The sequence below is a fragment of the Centrocercus urophasianus genome, unplaced genomic scaffold (assembly GCF_019232065.1).
Source record: "Centrocercus urophasianus isolate 14NV4802_14NV808 unplaced genomic scaffold, USGS_Curo_1.0 seq_10, whole genome shotgun sequence".
Lineage (NCBI taxonomy): Eukaryota > Metazoa > Chordata > Aves > Galliformes > Phasianidae > Centrocercus > Centrocercus urophasianus.
In genome coordinates, this window is record NW_024884142.1 from 23976286 (window position 1) to 23995466 (window position 19181).

At 45.7% G+C, this 19181-nt stretch overlaps 2 protein-coding genes across 4 annotated transcripts in view; both read right to left on the reverse strand.

Moving 5' to 3' along the window:
* COL12A1 (collagen type XII alpha 1 chain) overlaps positions 1 to 4110 on the reverse strand; it is a 99162-nt gene extending 95052 nt beyond the window's left edge. The window contains exons 1-2 of one of the 3 annotated variants that reach the window (XM_042814002.1): positions 3982 to 4109; positions 1509 to 1616 (exon numbers count right to left, since the gene is read on the reverse strand). In XM_042814002.1, coding sequence (XP_042669936.1) covers positions 1509 to 1581 — 73 coding nt within the window. In that variant the 5' untranslated portion in view covers positions 1582 to 1616; positions 3982 to 4109. Of the gene's footprint in view, positions 1 to 1508; positions 1617 to 3981 lie in introns of all 3 variants that reach the window. The other 2 variants (XM_042814019.1, XM_042814010.1) reach the window with 2 other exon arrangements.
* Positions 4111 to 15767: 11657 nt separating this feature from the next.
* On the reverse strand, positions 15768 to 18598 carry LOC122159905 (cytochrome c oxidase subunit 7A2, mitochondrial). Its single transcript, XM_042817934.1, has 4 exons — positions 18505 to 18598; positions 18084 to 18173; positions 16701 to 16785; positions 15768 to 15984 (listed from the first exon to the last, which is right to left on the reverse strand). Exons 1-4 carry the CDS (start codon positions 18520 to 18522, stop codon positions 15926 to 15928), a joined length of 252 nt encoding a protein of 83 aa, XP_042673868.1. The 5' UTR covers positions 18523 to 18598; the 3' UTR covers positions 15768 to 15925.
* Between the last annotated feature and the right edge of the window lie 583 nt (positions 18599 to 19181).

Genomic DNA, 19181 nt, shown 5'->3' on the forward strand with positions numbered 1-19181 from the left:
CACATAAATGAAATGCCTTCACTCATTTTGAAATAGTTCACTCCTTAAAAGTAACCAACAGTGCAGCACAACAGCGACATCACTCAAGCCCTGAACCAGCTCATTGCTAGAAGTGGGAAGCATGCACAAACACATCCACTCCCTTCTTCCATCAAAACCGTACGTTTCCTCTGCTTTCTCTGGCACAGTGGTCCTGCATTTGAAATGCAGTTCTGAAAAGACTTTACATGACCTTTCTGGTTGTTCAGCCAACAACAATGTAGCATGAGAGGGAAGCAGAGAGTTGATCCCCTCCTAGGGTGACCAGATGTAGTACTGACAACAGACATGCCATATTTTCCAGAAAATTGTCTCTTTTATGCCTCTGTGCCCCATGACAGCAGAGCAGACGTGGGAAGAGACATCTTAGAGGCCTCTCTCACACACCATACTTTTAGTAGCCATCACCCAAGGCAGCCAGGTCCAGACACAGGCAGTCCAAAATCAGAGAATTTTTTTCAGCTCAGTATGGAAATAGGAAGAGGGGAAAAACTGAATTACCAGACACTGGCTTCTGTTTTTCCCAGTTCAAACACAGGGCACACCCTATTGATGGAGCTGAGTTCCAGAGGTCAAACCAAATCACTTCTGCGTTCAGCTGCACCTTGCATCTTTGTATTTCTCTTGGCGGACACTGCTAACAGAAATGCTGTTACTACTGTCCAGCTCACATGGAGGAGGTTATCCCACACTTGTGCTAGTCCCCCAGGGCAGCAGAAACACCACGATGAGCGTTGTGTTACCCCACTGCTCTGCGGACAATGGCACAACAGGTGTGCCAGAGCCTCGGAGCCCAGTGGCACAGCAGGGTCTGGCTCAGGCCCGGCCACCTTTCAGCTGCATATGGGATGCATGATACAATGACATCTCCCCAGAGCTGTCCCACATACCAGGCCCACCGCAAAGGCCAAAGTACCTGGGGAGAGGTAAGGCCGCCCCAAGTGCTCAGTCAGGGGTGCCCCACTGAGCATGGGGGGCCAGGAGACCAGCGGGGTGAAGGCGAGGCAGCCAGCCCAAACATAACACAACAGGCGCGGAGAGCCAGACTCTGTTGGAGCATTTTATTTCAGAGCTGCAGGTGGTCGGGTGGCAGATTTCTCCTTTCCTCGCTCAATGCGACTAACCACAACTGCACAGCCCAGTGGCTCCAGCAGGCGCAGGACAGTGGTGTGGCCCCGGCAGTGCCCGGGGCTCCTCGGGACACTGCATTCCCCTGGGGCGTCGCTGCTGCAGAGCGGTGTGGACAGCACACCAGAGAGACAGAGAGAGGGAGCTACATTTTGACTGACCAGCCAGGAGAAACAAAGCACAGAAGGAGCTGGGCAAAGAAGGAGAGGCGTTCCTCTGAAGGAGAGAAAGAGAGAAGGTGAAGGAGTGACATTCAAAAAGAGAGAGGGGAGGCGGCAGCTTGGGCCTGGTGGGTTGTCTCACGGGGCACCCGCGCAAAGGGGTAGGGGGGGGACGGTTACCTTCAGCCTCGATGGAGGAGAGGAGGGCGGCGGCACACAGCGCAGCCACCGCCGAGCACAGCGCTGTCCTCATGGCTGCCCTTTCAGCTCACAACAACATGAATGAATCTGCAGCAGTAGGGGCAAAAAGAGGAAGAAAGGAAATCATATGCATGGATTAGAGGGCTGCGTGGGTGTATTCATGAGACATAAGAAAGACGAAGGGGGATTTCACTTTGTTCCCTTATCCCCAGCACCCACCCACGGGACCAGGTTAAAACCTCTAGACTTGAAAGTGATCCAAAACTGTGACAGATCTGCATGACTAACTCAAGTCCATTCTCGCAATAATGTGCCTTTTGTCACCGAACCCTTCCTGATCCCGGTAGCACACACAGCTTTAACCTCGCCAGGGTTAACGTGCAAAGCTGTGCGCCTCCGCACGGCAGGAGCCAGGAGGGAGCTCCATGACTTCATCGCGAGTGCCATGATAGCTAATTCAGAGGTCACTGCTGCCTTCAATCAACCAAATGTCTCTTTCAGCTGGGGATTTTATTCGGCTCCTTTTTCATAGCTGCTGAAGCACTTAGTTAGCTGGCTTTTAGTGGTCTCAAGGCAATTTGGAAACCATAATAAAACTTTTTTTGAAGTGTTCTGCCTACGAATGTGCTATTCTTCATTTCTCGAAGGTCTGAAATAGATTATACAGAAGCGTATGTAACACAGCTGAAACCTGACACGTCTGTCTAGCCACGATGTTTCAACATCTGATAATTCATTTACAAATTCTGAGAGAAAACAGATTTCAAATACACCATAAAGAGCGGGCAGGCCAAAGAGTCCTGCAATCCCTGCAGGTTGTCTAGCAAAATAGGTGGGATTGGGCCAGGTTAGCAGCTTCTAGATGCAAACAGCTCTACCTTTTCAACTCTCTCTGCTCAAAGTCATGTCAAACTGCTCCCACTTCCTCCAGCAAAACTTACAAATGATTTTTCTTCTAAGTAAGGGCTAGTATGCATGCCCCTCCTTGCACAGGCATATAAGTGTTTTTTTAGCTCAGGAAGTAGGGAGGGGTAATTTGGTTGAACAAAGCTATAAATGCATCACATATCATCCATCATAATTAGGCTGGAGGAAAGAGAACTCCGCAAGCAATTAGGCAACAGATTTTATCGGGAAGGTGCCAAGAGCAAAACAAAAGAAAAATACATAACTCGTTAGCCCACAGAAACAGCCAAAAGGGAAAATATTCTTCTGCCACCTAGGGAACTAGCCAGCAATGCACATTCAGAGGCCAGATCCAGGAAACGCTACCGAAATCCAGGCATGCCTTTCCCGGTTATTGACACCGAGCCTGAAAGGCTTCTGCCGGCCGTCTGCAGGGCAGCTGGGTGCGCTGCCTCAGCCAACTGCACATAGCATTAGAGAGAGCTCAAAGCAAAACCAAGCGATCATTTCAGTCCAGCGACACCTCCAGTGCGTAAGCAGAAGAGCAAAACTGACCGCGTCGAGTCCCTGACACTAACATAAGCACCGAGGTTGGCATTAAACAGCGCTGAGCTCCGCGATCCTGCTACCGCTCTGCGTGGGAAGCGGCCGTCCTCTCGTGCAGCTAACACACTGTGCAGCGAGTTAAGGATCGCCTAAACCCAGCGTTTAAAAGGACTTTAGTCCAGGGAAGCTTGCGTGGGCTTGGAGTGCCATCTTTTGATCCTTGAGAAGAGCAACAGAAATCAATCATCTCGCAGCGGCACCTCGGAGCTCATTACTGCTGCAAGTCTACTGCTCCCGGTCTACATCTTTCTTTTGTGCAATAAAACTTCTCATCCAAACACCCATCGCCCGCATTGAAACACTCCGTTTCTTTCTCTCAAATCTGGACGTGTGAAAGCAAGCCTGCAGGCTGCAGGAAGAGCTCCCTGTGCGGGCTGAGCATGGCCAAAAGCCGCCTTCGCAGCACCACCACAGCTTTTATCTTGAAACCACTCTAATACCGGGCTTTCACCAGTAGCAGTCTGATCTCATGCTAATTCAAACCCACAAAGGTTAGCCATAGTATTTCCAAACGATGCAGCGAGCGAAATTTACTATTTTCATGCTTTACATACATATGCACACACCCTCTAAGAAACAAAGAAACAAACAGGAGAACCCAGTAGATGGGTCAAAAGACATAAAAACTGGAAGGAGAAAGAATGCCGGAGATCTGCAAACAGCACGGGAGAGGCGGAGAGCGATCCCCGGCAGCCACTGCCCGGGCATCCCCCGAGGGGACGGAGATCCCGGCGCCGGGCAGCCCCCGGCACACGCTCCCAGCCCCTGCTGCCGCCGCACTCAAAGCGCCGTGCGGGGTGCGGGAGGAGGGCAGAGCCCCGCTGCCGGCAGCACCGACCTCTGGGGGGCTGCGGGGCTCCGGGTCGGTGGCGGTGCCCGTAGCAGTGGCCGTCGGACCTGGAGAGAGGGAGGAGGAGAAAGGATGAAGCTCCGGGGGCACCTGGTGGAGGGAGCGGCGCGTAGCAGCGGCGGCGAAGGAGGAGCGGAGGCAGCAGCCGGGCGCGGGGGAGACGCCTCGATGACTGTAGCTCCCGACGCGAGGGGTCCGTCGGGGAAGACTCGCCTTCTCCAAGTGGGAAGAGTCTCTCTTCAATCTGCTACTTAATAGAGGGCTGTTCCCAACTCTCAATTTACCCTCGTAAGCGGTTACGAAACTGCAGGGAAGGTGGACTGCTGCCACCGGATGATATATGCGCCGCTCCGCTCCAGCAGGGAAGGGGATCCGCTTCTGGAAACTGGCGCATACCTCCGCGCATTCCTGCGGCATGAGGCGGGCGGCAGCGCGCCCGGGGGCAGGGGCCGTCCCGCCGCCCCCTCCCGCCTGCCCCGTCGCCGCGCCCGGGGGGAGACGGGGCGAGCGGTGGAAAATCTGAGTCCCCGGGCGCTTGGGGTGTCCCCGCGGGGAACCTCGGGGCGGCACGGCGTACAGCCACCAAATAACTCATGAATAGTCATCTTCACGCAACCAGACGCGTTCGCCCTCCAGCCTAAGCATCCTACATACACATACCGTGCGCGCGTTAGCCCACCTCCTCCCACGTTCGTTTGGGGCCCCGGGGGCGAACCCCTCTCACTGCCCGACAGCGGGAACCTTCAACACCAGCAGCGCCTCTCGAGCCGGGAGCGCGCCGCGCCGAGGGGCTCCGCGGGGCTTCCCCGCTCCCGGCTGCCTGCTCGAGGCACGGAACCGGGCACCGCGGGGGCCTTGCTCCCACCCCTGCGAAAGTTCTCCTCCAGCACTCCCGTGGCTAAAAACCAAGGGGTCCGCGGCACAAGGACGCGGAAAAAGGAGAGGCGGCGGCCAGGATGGTGGCAGAGCAGCCCGCCTCGCACCCGGCCTCCCATGCCGCCGGGCTCCATCCGCGGGGCGGCGGCGACCCCTGGCGGCGGCGGCGGCGTGGAGCGGCCCGGGTTGGAGCGCAGGTGTGGGGCGGCAGGGGGTCAGGAAGGGGCAGGCTGAGAAGTACAAATAAATATAAAGAAAGAAATAAGAAAGAAAGTAAGAAAAAATAACAACAATAATAAAAAGGAATAATGAAGGCCACGGCAAAGAGCAGACAAAGGGAAAAAGAAAAATTGAATGCAAAATTGAGGAGCAGGCCAACACCTCCCTGATGTGGAGAGAGCCTGTTTGGAAGAGGTCTGGGAGATTTCAGCGGTGTGTTGGCCCCACGTCAGCTTTCGCTTCCGAGGGATCGGGACGGGGCACATCTGGGTGGAAGTGGCCGATAGCAGGAGCCAGTAATGTGTGGAAGGACGGCTCCCAGGCGCTTTCCTCAGGATTGGGAGATCAAGGATGTGTGGACAGGAGGACGTGTCCTTCCTGAGCTGAATCCGGCCACCTTCATCTCTGCAATTGTCCAGGAATCAGCATCACAGCCCGAATGCTGAAAAGAAGGTGATAACCAGAAGACGTGCTCTGACATTTTCAGACACTTTGGAAGTGAGTCAGCTGCTCTCAGGGACATGCCATGGCTTCAGCTGTCTGGTGTTGATAACACATGCTTCCCAAAAGCAACATCTCTGCTGATAAACCCTCAGATACTCTTGACCTGTTCACCCCTTGCCCAGCTGTCTGCTTAGATTTTCTTCGTTGGCATTTTCTCAGGGAATTTCATTTCTTCCTACCCAGAGCTGATACGTAAAAAAAAATAAAAAATAAAAAATAAAAAACAATTAAAAAATTTTAAAAATGGGTTTTCTAAGAAATTAATTCTGAGGTTCTAATTTTCATCCCATTTCCTGAGCAAACACATCACACACCAAGAACATCAATGTAAATGTGGCATTTCATGGGAACTGCACTTCCAGGAGAATGGTCACAATGAAATGTCCTTCCACAGGAGATGAATTAAAGCAGAAGTGCTTTTATCACTTGTGCACCAAGACAGTTTCACAACGTGCTGTGGGTTTCTCTGTCATTGGATGACCAAGATATTACATTTAATTGTTGAAATCAATCAATGCAAATTATGGGAATGGAACATGATACGTATTATTCTATTAAAAAATTGAGTCACTTGGAGAAATTGTTTTAAAATATCTAAATGCTTTGCTGCTGGTTTTACACCTGGAGTTACGTGAGTGAAGGCGCTGGAATCAGCAGACCACGCAGGCACTGACACCATACAGATGAGTGATGTAGGTGTGATGAGGGCACTCTCCCCCTTTCCTCAAGCTGAGCAGCTTTGCTTCACTTCTTGGAGCAAAATAAGTCTCAAGGCAAGAGCACATAACTGATAGATTCCAAGGGCAGCAGGATTTCATTCTTCCATTGCTTTTTTTCCAGCAGTACTGACCATGTTCCCACTCACTAACCAACTACATTTTGGCTTTGTGTTGCCATATATCACAGCAATTAAAAGGCAAAATGGTTGTTTTTAATCAGCTCTGTTGCTATGTACATTCATAGGCTGAGTGCATAATATGTGATGCAGAAGGCATGTCTGAAATGCATAAACATTTACTAACACTCTCCTGTCTGCTTGCTTCTGAGACAAGTGTTAAACACATTAAGACCATGCACTCCAGCCCTATCATTTTGTTTGCTATTTAAACTGAATAAAATGAAACTTTGGGTCAAATCTCAGTGTAAAAATTGAGCCTTTAATTTGTATTTATACTTTTAATAATGCTTCCTGTCTCTTTTGTGGTTATGCAATAGCAATTTTGCAGGAATCCAGGAATTCCTTAGAAAATTTGGACTGGTTTGGGGTCTAGACTGAACTGGGCTATTCTGTGCTTCTGGCACCTCTCCTTGTTTCCTCAGGCTGTGTTGCCAGGGCAAAAGAAAACAGGACGTCCTGCATTTCAGGACCTTGAATATCGTTTTCCATGCGGATATCATACTAGATTTGGAATTTGTGGCTTCCTGACAGTTGAAGCTGCTCTTATGCATGAATGTGGTAGAAGCTTTATTCTTACGTACATGTACAGCCATATAAGCACTGCACAGAGGAAGAGTCCAGAAAGGTGTCTGCTCCTTGAATACTGAACAGCGCATGGACACAGCATTCAGTGCTGCCCTGCAGGCCTAGCTGCTACCAGTGCCCTCTGGCACCTACCTGCATCTGTCCCACCTGTACTCTGCCTCTCTCACTGCATCCATCACTACAGCATATTGAAATCAGACATTGCTGTAATGCAGTCACTGAGGAGGCTCATTCTTTCCTTACAACACAGAGGTAGAACTTTCCAGTGTACTGTTTATTCCTTCTTGAACCAGCCATCAAGTTAATATTGCACAGTATTATATCTGCATCCATCAGATTCTGAAGGAAAAATACAGCAGCCAGCTTCCTAGAGGCCCAGCCTTCCCTGAGAGATTTCCAGTCAGTGGCACGAGAGGAACTCAGCCTGGTGTTTATTTATTGGGATAATTTCACTTCAGAGCGGTATTCAGAGAGCAGCCCTCATCTGACCTCTCATAATGAGGAATGGCTTCTTACACAAACAGTGTTGGGAGAAAACTTGGTCTGCCTGAAGTCCGCCCATGTACTGAAGCAGTGCCCCTGGGGAGTGCCACAGCTATGGAATTATTCTCTGCCTCGCCAGGTGTGTTTTCCTCAGCGACTGTTTATTTCTTTAATTTTTGCAACTGATTTTTTCCCATCACGTGATGCTCTGAAGGAAAGACTGTGGCTCCAAATAAGCAGAACTGGAAAAGCAAATAAATCATTCAAATGCAGAGGTATAAATAGAAGGGAATGGGGCTTCTTGATGTGATTTGGGAGTATTACGAAAGCCAGTAATCCGTAGGCAGTTATTTTCTTTAATATCAAAACTTGAGTACTAAAATTAATTTAAAAAATAGATGCAATAATTGTATAGTCCTTTCTATATATACCAAAATGCATTTCATATTAAAACATCCCTAAACCAAGATGCTTCATCTCAAAGAAGCTGATTCATTGGTCCACAACAGGATCCTGATCTTCACTCCCTTGTGAAACCAATGCAATTTTCCTTAATGTATATGTCAGGTGTCACACTACATCTTACTGCGTTCCAGTCACAGTCACAAAGGTAAGGGGTTCCCACTAAATGATCCTCTGCATTAAGTAAATTGTATGTTGTCTACAGTTGGACAATGAGTACACCAACCAGAAATAAGTCACTGACAGAGTATAAACCTGCTAATTGAAAAGAAAAATGATTTAGGAGGAAAAATAATTCAACCTAACATCAGAGAAATCTATATTTTCTGATGATCCAACAAAAAATAGTCTTGGTTTAATATGAAAAAAAAAGGTTTGTGTAAATGTCATCTCTGCAAACTCAGGGTGAGAGCGAAGAAGTAGACTGAGACATTCCTTCCTGTGTATGACTGCCAGAGCTACAGACCCCATCAGTCTTGCCCAAAAACCTTCCGCTGTTCCAGCATGTCTTCATGTAGACTTTCAGCTTTTTACAAAATTTAAGGGCAGGTTCACTCCATGGTCATCACCTCCTCTTCTTCCCACCCCAGTCCCAGTGCCTTAGCACCCAGGCTGGCAGGTTTTGGTACTCACCACAGCTTTTTGCTATCCAAAAGAATAAAAGAACATTCACAAGGGGCAAAACTGAGGCCAGGACATGGCCGGGGAGCACCCCAGGCAGCTGGATAGTCCAGGCTACAGGTTCATCCATTAGGCCCATGATTCTTCTGTATCTGTCACCAGCCACAGGAAACTCCTGTTGATGAGCACGGAAATTTTGAATTTTTGTGGAATAAATGAAGGGTCAAGCGAGAGCTTAGGTCACAGACATTGAAAGCACTGCTTAGGAAGAACCCATCTGGATATCTGTGAACTCCATATGAGCTGATGTTTAAAAAGAAATTTGCTTCTCCTGCACAAGACATAATTGTACAGAAACTAAAGGGGAAAATGCACTGAGTAAAGCAATGCAGATTCAAATTGCTATTTTTTAATGCAGCTTTGTGGCTGCTACTTCCCAATATGTTGAATGCTGACAGTTCCAAATACCAGAACATAAGATTTATTTGGATTATAAATAGATGTTGCCCTGTGCTTCAGTATCAGAAGCACTCTGTTGTGTAAACAGACAACAATTGGGTTTGGTTTCTGCTATTAAAGGATACTTGAAAGCTGCTACTCACCCTTTTGCTGGCAGCCTGTTTCACCTGTTGTAGTTCAGCATCTCTCTCATGTATCAACACCTCCACTGTTTGCAGAGAGACTTCACAGGAAGCTGTTAAAATGTCTCTTCTCATATGCCCTTTCCTCCACTCTCCTGGATGTGTTCCATCTGGCCTCACTACTCTGTTAGTCACTCCCTTTTATTGAATGTGCCTGATTTCTGTTATTGTGTATTCTTGGTCTGCAGAAATGTGCTTGCTGCTAGCTGCAGGATCTTTTTCTGTTTTAAAAATTACAAAAAACAAAAAGAACAACAACAACAACAAAATAAAATGCACAGTATTTTTAAACAAACAGTTTTTCAGACACAAATCACATTCTGAAATGCTACTCTGCTTTACTCCATCATTCCGATCTTCCCTATTTAAGAAAAGCACCAATTACAAGATGAAACCCCTTTTTTTTTAATTAGGACCTCATCTTCTAAGAAAACCTGCAGAACCCCCTCTCTGCAGGGGGCCCCAAGAGAGGCCAAGAAGCTGCCAAGAGACAAGAAGTTGCACTCCATAGCGTGTGTCTCACCATCACAGCTTTGCTTCTCAAGTCCATTGACTGCATCCATTGCTCTGTCCTGCATGGTCATTTTAGGTGGCATTCAGTTCCGGGTTAAGATATCTACATTTAGGACCCCAGCATCTAAATTCCTCCAAATGCTAATAAAGACCAAGTTAAGGAAATTAGCAGTGCCTGAGCAGATTGGATGTGATGTTGATCGAGAGCTGCTCGAATGGAAGTGATTTCTAGTTCCAACTCTTCTGCTTTTGGATCTCAGACTGTAACACTGAGGTAAGGTCTATGACAGAAGTTCCTGTCCAACTGTAAAATATATCAAATTCTACTTTTACTGCCTGGTCATACAGTTGATGTACTATTCCCAAGTCTTTGTGACTTCCTTTTAGAAATTGCTGAGGTAACCAAAAGTCGTCATTCCTTTCTTTTCTTCCCAGAAATATGATAATTTAGTTTGAGTACTAGTTCCCAAAATAATAACACCCATCAGTGCTATTGTTGCAAGATTGTTTCTATTATTTAAATTATTTTAATATAAGGGATTCTTGGTATTGCTCTTCTAAAAACTCAGGCTATTTATGTAAAAGCCTGAATACAAGAGTCTAACTTTAGGCATCTGTTTCTGTAAACTTCTGCCAAAGGAAGGAGGTGTACCCACCTCGCGACACACTGTACTCCAGCACTATGACACAGTGGCCCCAGTCAGTTGCTCCACATATTAGCACAACACATTATATTTAGCAAAATGTGCTCTACTGCTCCTAAGAGATCTCTGAATAAACTTTGATAACACCGTTGGCCTGACTCCTTTGGGACTTGTAGCTCCCCACTGGGCAGTAGAGATCATTAAAGTGTTTAATCATATAATTCCTTTTTGCATAGTGTTACGATAGATAACATTGCATGTGTGCGTGTCAGCCTTTCCATTATAAACTTCAGATCCTGTGGCATTAGTCATCCCGAGTAAGTGCATGCTCATGTTGAGATGAAACGTTGTGGAATCATTTTGATACTACGTGAACACAGATAATTCAAGTAATGAAAGGGTACATTTAAAGGTCTTGCAGGAGCCTCAGCCTCCTCCTTGCATCCCACTGGGAACAAGAGCTGCTCACGGGCACTGGGAGTAGCAGTACCTCATCAGCTCCAGCAGCACTGAGTCCCCCCCCCTCCTCTTTTTTCCAAAGAGCATCCCAAGATAGCTATGTATAACATTTCTATCACACTGATGAGAATGATACTGGGAGATTTTCATAGAGAGTTAATTTGGTTAATTACAGACAGATCACGTACTTAGTTCCTGCGCAACCTAGCTTTCTTGGTAAAATCAGGAAAATTCTGTGGAAAATGAAAGACAGTCATCTACAACTATTTCTTTTTTTGTTGCTGTTTTGGGTGTTGATAACACTGAACAAACAACCACGCGCCTCTTTCAGCCCTGAGAAGTGCCATACAAAAATTTTAATCCAAAGAAATCAGGAGACGGTTCAAGTTGTCTCTGGATCTTTGTGACAGCTGAAGCATATGCAAAGCATTTCAGCTGAATACCTTCAGTTCTTCTACTGCTCCTGGTGAAATCACAGGGAGCTGTGTCTGCAGTTGAGCTCAAGAGGACTTATTCCTTAACACAGCTCTAATAATAAAGATATCTTACTATTAAACATATCCTCTTGCTCCCCCCTATTTTACATCTCCATTCAAACAAGTATTGTTTAAAGTGATTGCTTATCATTATTATTTTACCTTCTTTTTTCTATCCTATTAAACTGTCAACTCACATGTTTCACCTTTATCCAGTTCTCTCCCCCATCCCTATAGGAGCAGGGTGTGAGCAAACAGTTATGTGGTGTTCAGCTTACTGCCAGGTTAAACCACGACTTTTGGTCATCTCATTTATGGTATGTAACAACTAAATTTAGAAAGCCTTATTTCAGGTAATTCTAAACCTCTAAGCCTCCTGTTTTGTCTACTGCAGCATCTTCTAAGTTCTGCTGTATGTGAAGCTTGCATGTTATTTGATCTTCACTGATCCAACCTTTTCAGTTTATTTCTGCCATCACCAGAAAGCCCCTTGTCTTTTTTGCGCCCAGTGAAGCCTTGGCAATACAGGGAACAGATGGTTTCTCCAGAGAAAAGAGCAAACTGGTTGTAACAGTAAAACACCAGGATGGGTGAGGAAAGACAATTACAAGCACTGCATGCAGCAGTCAGGAGAGGAAAGATCTCTTCACTTTTCTGAAAGTTCAGATTGGTGGCCTGGAAACTCAAATAAGGAAATATCAGGAAAGGACAGACTCATCGCTCTTCAGGAGTGTTCTCTATGAGGCCGCAGGCTACAAGCAGTGGGAGGGGATATTTTATGAACAGAGTGCACTGTGCACAGGCAGTGGCACTCCCCACAGAGCTGAGCTCAGGAGAGCTGGGTTGACACTGCATGGGGTAACAAACTTCTCTGAAATCCTTCATATGCCCTTCAAGTGAATTCAGCTTGCCACAACACTAACAAGCAGGAATCCTGGCCAAGTAGATTTAGGGGATGATATGCCTTATGGAGAAAACAGATAGCAGCGGGTTTTCACTTACCAAGTTTGCCAGGGAAGTCTGTAACCAGTTAGTCTTAGAGAAAATCTGTGACCAGAAGAACAACTGTGGAGAAATGTACCAAAACACATCTCACAGCTCTTTGGTGCTGCCCGCTGAGCTTGAAGTCTTGAACACTTGTATTCATACAAACAGCAGAGTACAGCCAAGGGATCCCTTGGCTCAGATTGCATTTCTGGACAAGCCATTATTTTTACAGCAGCTTTGGCTGAATTCTGGGGGGAAAAAAAAAGAAGAAAAAAAAAGTGTAAAGACTCAGACAAGCTAGAACAAAAAGTAGTTATTATTAAAAGAAATTTCCTTTAAAAAAACAATTTCACAAGTACGTGCATGAAAGATATGTTGGTTCTGACTTACTCATCACATACACACCTCACTTGAGGTCAAGTCAGGTGGATCAGATTTGATTTTGTGTGCCTTTGAAGATCTGACTCATAGTAGTAGTTATGAAGATAAACCTCCAGCTCCTACAAATATAACAAAATTGGAAAAAATGGGAGAAAAAGGAAGGATAGCTGAACACAACAGATACTAAAATAAACTCAGCCTTTTCCTTGTTCAGAGCAGTGATACCCAAGGTGAACAACACTGGAAAAGTGGTATTTTCACTCTGAAATTTGGGGGGAAAAAAAGTACAGATAATACCATATACTTAGAAATCTCTTTGGTATTTTCATTTTACTTCTGAGAGTTTGTGAAATTGTTTCATGCTTTCTTTTAGGAAGCTGCAATATTGCATATTAGACTTCTGCTGGGGAAATGTGTGTGTGTGATTGGGCTACCTGGACCTGTGCATCTATTCAGTAGCCAGGAAAAGGTAGCCCAGGGCCCAGGTCTAAGAGAAGATAGCTCTGAGCCACCTTCCCAAAGGAGAAAGAAAAACATGGTGTGTACACTTGGAGTCTCAGAAAGGGATGTTTAACCTAGAAAAACATTATCTTTGATTTAATTGTTATTTGTTGCATCTGTCTGATTGTTATTCAAATTACCACTACTCTTGCAGTGGCATGAACATTGCTTTTAATTCATTCTAAACTGGCACACTAGTAACCTTTCTCTGATAACTTTAAAAGCTTGTAAATTTAACAGGCTAAATAATGAACAATAGGGTGGCAAGGGAAGTAGCAGAGATGGGGTACTCACTGAAAATGTTGGGATGGTACTTAGAATCCAGCCCAGCAAAGGCCATGACAGCATTCCCACATCCTTGGCTCCAAGAGGCTTTTCCTTCCCCTGGTGCACAACATCATAAAAATCACCATATCTAACTAACTGTTAAAGTAAAAATATAAAGTTTACATGAACCAGAGGTTCTCTTCAGAAAAGAGAAAATACTGCATACACAGATCAAAAACAGGACTGCAGTAATGTAGCAATATTGTACATCAGAGTAATATTTAGCTCCAGAACGAATTGGTGGAAGGGTAATAATTAAACATGATGGTAATAGAAACAGGCAAGAAAAGCACATAATTTGAGGGCGTTTAGTGTTTAGCAAGCTGTGACTTATTACTGACTTTTTTTTTAATTTATCGTTTTTCAAGTTAGTGTGGAACAGTACAAGCTACTCATTTTAATTTCTTCTACTCATAAAAAACCCACAGGGATCCAAAAGGTCCTCAGATAATTCTGACCATGTTCCATTCAGTTTAGCCCTAAGGATGGCAGGGCTGCACCCTGCAGCTGCTCCCAACGCCCCAGGCATTCTGTGGAGACATGGGGCCACCCTTCCAAAACAGCCTTTTGTCAGTAGAGAGTTTCTGATTTTGTTGAAGTAATGCTACCAGGCTCTACTTGTAAGGTCAGATAACGTTCTAGCATGAAGATCCTTCTGCTGCTCGCTTTGTGCTGCTGCATGGGCCCCTCAGCTGCTGATGCCCACAGCACTGTTTACAGGAGCTAGAATCACCACAGCAGCGTTTTGACTATTGCTGAACTGCATTGGTGAGCTTCAACACTCTCTCCAACTCCCCCCAAAACGTCCTTGGGACAATGCCCCCTCTACTCCTGCCAGAACAGCTGACCCACGTGGACCAAAGTGATACTCCATACCACATAATATCACACTCAATAATAAAAGTGCATAGAACCATAGAATATCCCCAGACAGAAGGGACCTACACCACCAAGTCTAGCTCCTGGCTCCACACAGCACCACCCCAATTCACACCCTGTGTATGACAACATTGTCCAAACTCCCCTTGAACTCTGACAGCTCAGGGCTTTGCCCACCACACTCCAGTGAAGAACATTTTCCTAATTCCCAATCTATTCTATGCTGGCCCTTCCCTTCCCACTTGCCTCAAGTTTAACAATCATACTCTGGTTCTTTGGAATAGCAATGAAAAATTTTAAACCATCATAATCCAAAAAAGGCTTAAAATAGCACTGTAATAGGAAGTTAGATTTCTGCGTTCATTGCCACATTTTGAAAAACCCACTGTGTCCTTAAGAGGAGAAACAATGGATTATTTTGATGAATTCTTTTTTTTAGAAGTTCTATTTGTTACACAATCAACACCAGACTAACAAGGACATAAAGGGAAACAGAGGACTGTTTTGTTACTGTCGATGTCGGTAACAGAGGGAGAGACTGATGGGAATTGTGAGATCCCACCCCAGCACATGCCTCTCACCTCCCAGGACTATTAGAAAACTTTCCACATATGGAATTGCACAGTGGGAATATCCCACATATGAGAATGGTGTTTCCAAAATACACCCTTCTAGGATATGACCCCACATCTCATTTTCATCTTTGAGCGTGGGAGCTGAAAATGCTTCTGAATGCCACTTCAGCACTGTCTGAAGTAAAACAAGTTGAACCACACGATGAGCCCCAGGAACTGACTTGACAGCAAGACTAAAAAGGCCCAAATTGCGTTTAGGAACATAAAACCTAACTGGTTTTACAATGCACAGCTAACAGTTTCTCAGAAATGTGCTACCTCAACAACTGCTATAGTCGGCCCAGTAAGAGGCACGAGGGGAGCTTGAGTTAAATGATTCTCATGTTATCCATCAACACAGAGATAGTTCCCAACAGCAGCTTTTATATGGCAGGCATTCTCAGTAACGGTATTACCTACTTCAGATACAAGTTGTTCCTAAGTCCATTACATTATCGGGTAACTTCAGGTGATCTTCCAACAACTGGGCCTGACAGCAACAACGTAGAATTACCAAATTCTCATTCACTTCCATGTAGGTTTTGTGACTTTGTCTGATTATTTATTTCAAGATAAATTTGCTCAGCTAAAGCAAGACAAAATTTCTGTAACAAAGAGGAGGTATCACTTTCTTGAAAGGGTTCAGGATATTCAACTCATCTTTGAAGTGCCAACATAAACCACATCGGAAAACAAACAAACAAACATTCATACAGTTAAGAGATCAGCACATTTATAACTCACTGTACACACACCAAAAGTAAAATCCACTCTAATGGAGAACATATGATATAGCCCAAACAACCTCAAAGCAACATAAGAACTGCTTTATTGATTGCAGTTAACATGTTACAGTTAAATTAGGATTTCAAGCATTAAGCCAGATGCTTATAGTAACTATAAGCTGCCATCATGGTCACATGGAATTGGACGAAGAGATGATAGTCACTAGGGCATTTTGGAGTCATTTCTGCTTCTTGGGCATTGAAGCCATCAGCAGTTCATAAAGAACATAGCCAGTTCCTGAAAAACAGAAACAAAGAAGTATTTTCAGAATGGTAAATAGAGCTTCTTACGAGTCAGCTTTCCTTTCCCAGAACACTAACAATAAGCAATTGCAGCTCAGACACAGCATATTTCCATAACCATACCTCAACAATTTTTTTTTTTTTGCAATTTGTATTTTATAGAAACAAACAATAAAAAAAAATATCATAAAAAGCTCTCCACAGTCTGCAAAAAAAAATTTAAAAGAAAAAAAGTACAGAAAAAGAGTGGGAGGTTTGCAGAACTTGCGCAGATGACAAAGTACTGGTTACTCACTGTTATGGTAACTGAACAGAAAATCCTCTAGAACAACACAGTTAAGTTAGAGGGTATTAGAGAACCATGTAAACAAATAGCAACGAGGCTAAATAAAGGCAATACCATAAATTTTTGATATAGTACACTAATTTTCACATCATGTGAAACCTCAGTAACTCCGGTAACACCCAGCATTAAAGAGTCAAGCCAAAAAGAAAACTAGGGTGTGCATGTGTTATAACTACATTTTATTCCCTTTCAAAATAAGCTTTATGAGTTATTTTAGCTTTGTCTAACATCTTTACATAGATTCTAAAGGAGTATCTAGTACATAGTACTGTGTCAGTCATGCTGGAGATTGTACCAGAAAAAGTATTTTAATCTTAGCAGGTTGGAAAGTGTACTAAAGCACAAATGTTTTCTAGGAGCCTTACCAAAAACTGTCAAACCCATGGTGACTCTGTACAACAGACCATCCATGATCCCACCTTTAAGATACACAGGGAGGCCATTATCCTCCTAATGGAAACAAAAAGACAAAAATAAATTATTGAAATGCAGTTCCTATAACATTAGGTTAACATAACTGGAACTACTTGGAAGATTTCATTCCCCAAACTATCTTCAGTACTTCCAGAAGACTTTGTGCTTTAAGCTTTGTGTTTCAAGTTTTTTTGCTCTGGTACCAAGTGAGCACCTACTATCAAAGTGTAGTAACAGCATGCATCTTCATTTCTAAAACAGCAACTGGTACACGCCTGAACACTGCTGGCACTATCTGCCAGCTCCCTCAGGCCCACAGTAAGTGATTACCATCCCTAGAAACTTCCCATAAGTCTCCAACACATTCAAACTCTACTACAGGGAATAGAAGCAGCCTCTCTCTACCATTACTTGTTCTTAAACAGGAGACTGTTCTGCTCCACCTGAACTGACGCTCCCTGAACACTGGATCCACAGGATCTTTATGCTTGCTGTCAAGTTTATGCTGCTTTGTAGTTCAAACCTGCCCCTAGCTGCTGACAGGCAGTCCTGCCCAGCTTAACTCTGCTTCACACAAGAGAGGAATTTGAGGAAGAAACAGTATTTGGCCAACTATATAACACATGGAGATTGATCATCTGTCAGCAGAAATAGAATCTCCGACCACCCTCCTTACCAATATCCCACATCCCATAGCATTCAGTGAGCACTGTGCTCCTCATGTAGTGTTCCAGCAAGACTGATCTCTTTCAGCAGAAAGGAAAGCAGTAAGACACAAAAACTACTGCACAGTTAAACTATTAACACTTTTCCCCTATCAGATTGCTAAGCCTAGTCTCACCTACCCTCAGTAAGAAATTACTGCTCCAAGTTGAGGCACATAGCTGGGAGCATGCTCTTAAGTACCCACTGCTTTGGCAACCGCAGAACCACTACTCCTCACTAGGTGGCATAGTAATCAGAAGAGATGTTTCAGTATCTCTTTCCAGTATCTAAAGGGAAGCTACAGGAAAGAAGCAGAGCCTAAGCAAAGCCTGTGGTGACAGCACAAGGGGAAATGGTTTTGTTCTTAAAGAGGGTAGATTTAGGTTAGACATAAGAAAAAATCTGTTACAGTGAGGATGGTGAGGCACTGGCATAGGTTGCCTAGTGATGTGGTTGATGCCCCCATACCTGTAGACTTTCAAGGCAAGGCTGCATCAGACCCTGGACAACCCAATGTAGCTGTGGTGCCCCTGTTCACTGCAGGGCAGTTGGACTGGATGGCCTTCAGAGGTCCCTTCCAACTCTAAATCTGCTAAAGCCTCATCACCGTGTCAGAGTTCTTTCAATACCTGGAAGAGCTTCTGCTTCTCAGGAACTCTGTTCTCCAGTGGCCTGCGCGAAGCAGTGCTTATGGTCCTCTGGGAAACCTGGCGAATACTCTAAAATAAAGAAAAAACGGTACTTTAGAAACAGTGGAATCTTTTAGTTATATCCACAGCGGCACAGAAGCCATTTCCTTTTAAGATTAAGATGGAAGGAGGAAGAGCCATTGGCTTCACCTAAGCCATCGCGGGAGCCTCCCTGCCTGCAGACGCCGTGCCGTGCCCTACCCAGGACCTGTCTGCAGCGGGAACGCACAGATGCTCAGGGCCCCCCGCCCACAGCCCCAGCGCCCGGCTCTCAGCTCGGCTCCGCACAAAGCAGTGCGGCCCCCTCCATCCCCCAGGCCTCGCTGCCCCTCAGTCCGGCCCGTGGGACCGGGCCCCTCACCAACAGCTTCCGCCACATCGCGCCTCTTGGTCCCTTCACCTCCTGCCGGCAGCAAGGGCAGCGGAAGCGGAAGCGGCACGAAGCACCGCCCCGCAGCGGCAGGCGGCGAGAAAATGGCGGCCGCCAGCGCCGGGGTTGTGGGGGTCAGTCCCGAGGGGGCGGGGATAAGGGCGGCAGCCCCGGCTGTGGCGGAGGAGGTAGAAAGCGTAGTCACGCACCTTCATCAGTAGGCGAGGGTACTGAGTACCTGCGAGCAGAACTCAGAAGTCAGTTAAGTGATTCACAGTGTGTAATTGCAGACGTTGAAATAATACCAGAACTGTGTGGAACCCCTTCGAATCTGAAGGAGGAATCTTTTCACCGTTTAGGAAGGTGTTCCATAAGCCTCTGGTTTCTGCACTGCAGATCCTGCCCCTGAGTGCTTCGTATCCTTTCTCTGCCTGACCCTGCAGCACAGCGCTGCCACAACGCCACTTTCTGGCTCCCTGTAGTTGCAGGGCACTCAAGTCCTGTCATTTTAAAGTGCTCGTGCTGGTCCCAGAGTTGAGGATGAATAATCTACGTCAAAGACACAAAACCAGCGTTCGGCCAGTACAGAAATAACAAACTATTTCCCAAAGCATAACACTTCCCCGTGCCATGAGCTGCCTATCAGAAAGGCGCTATAAAAAAATGCA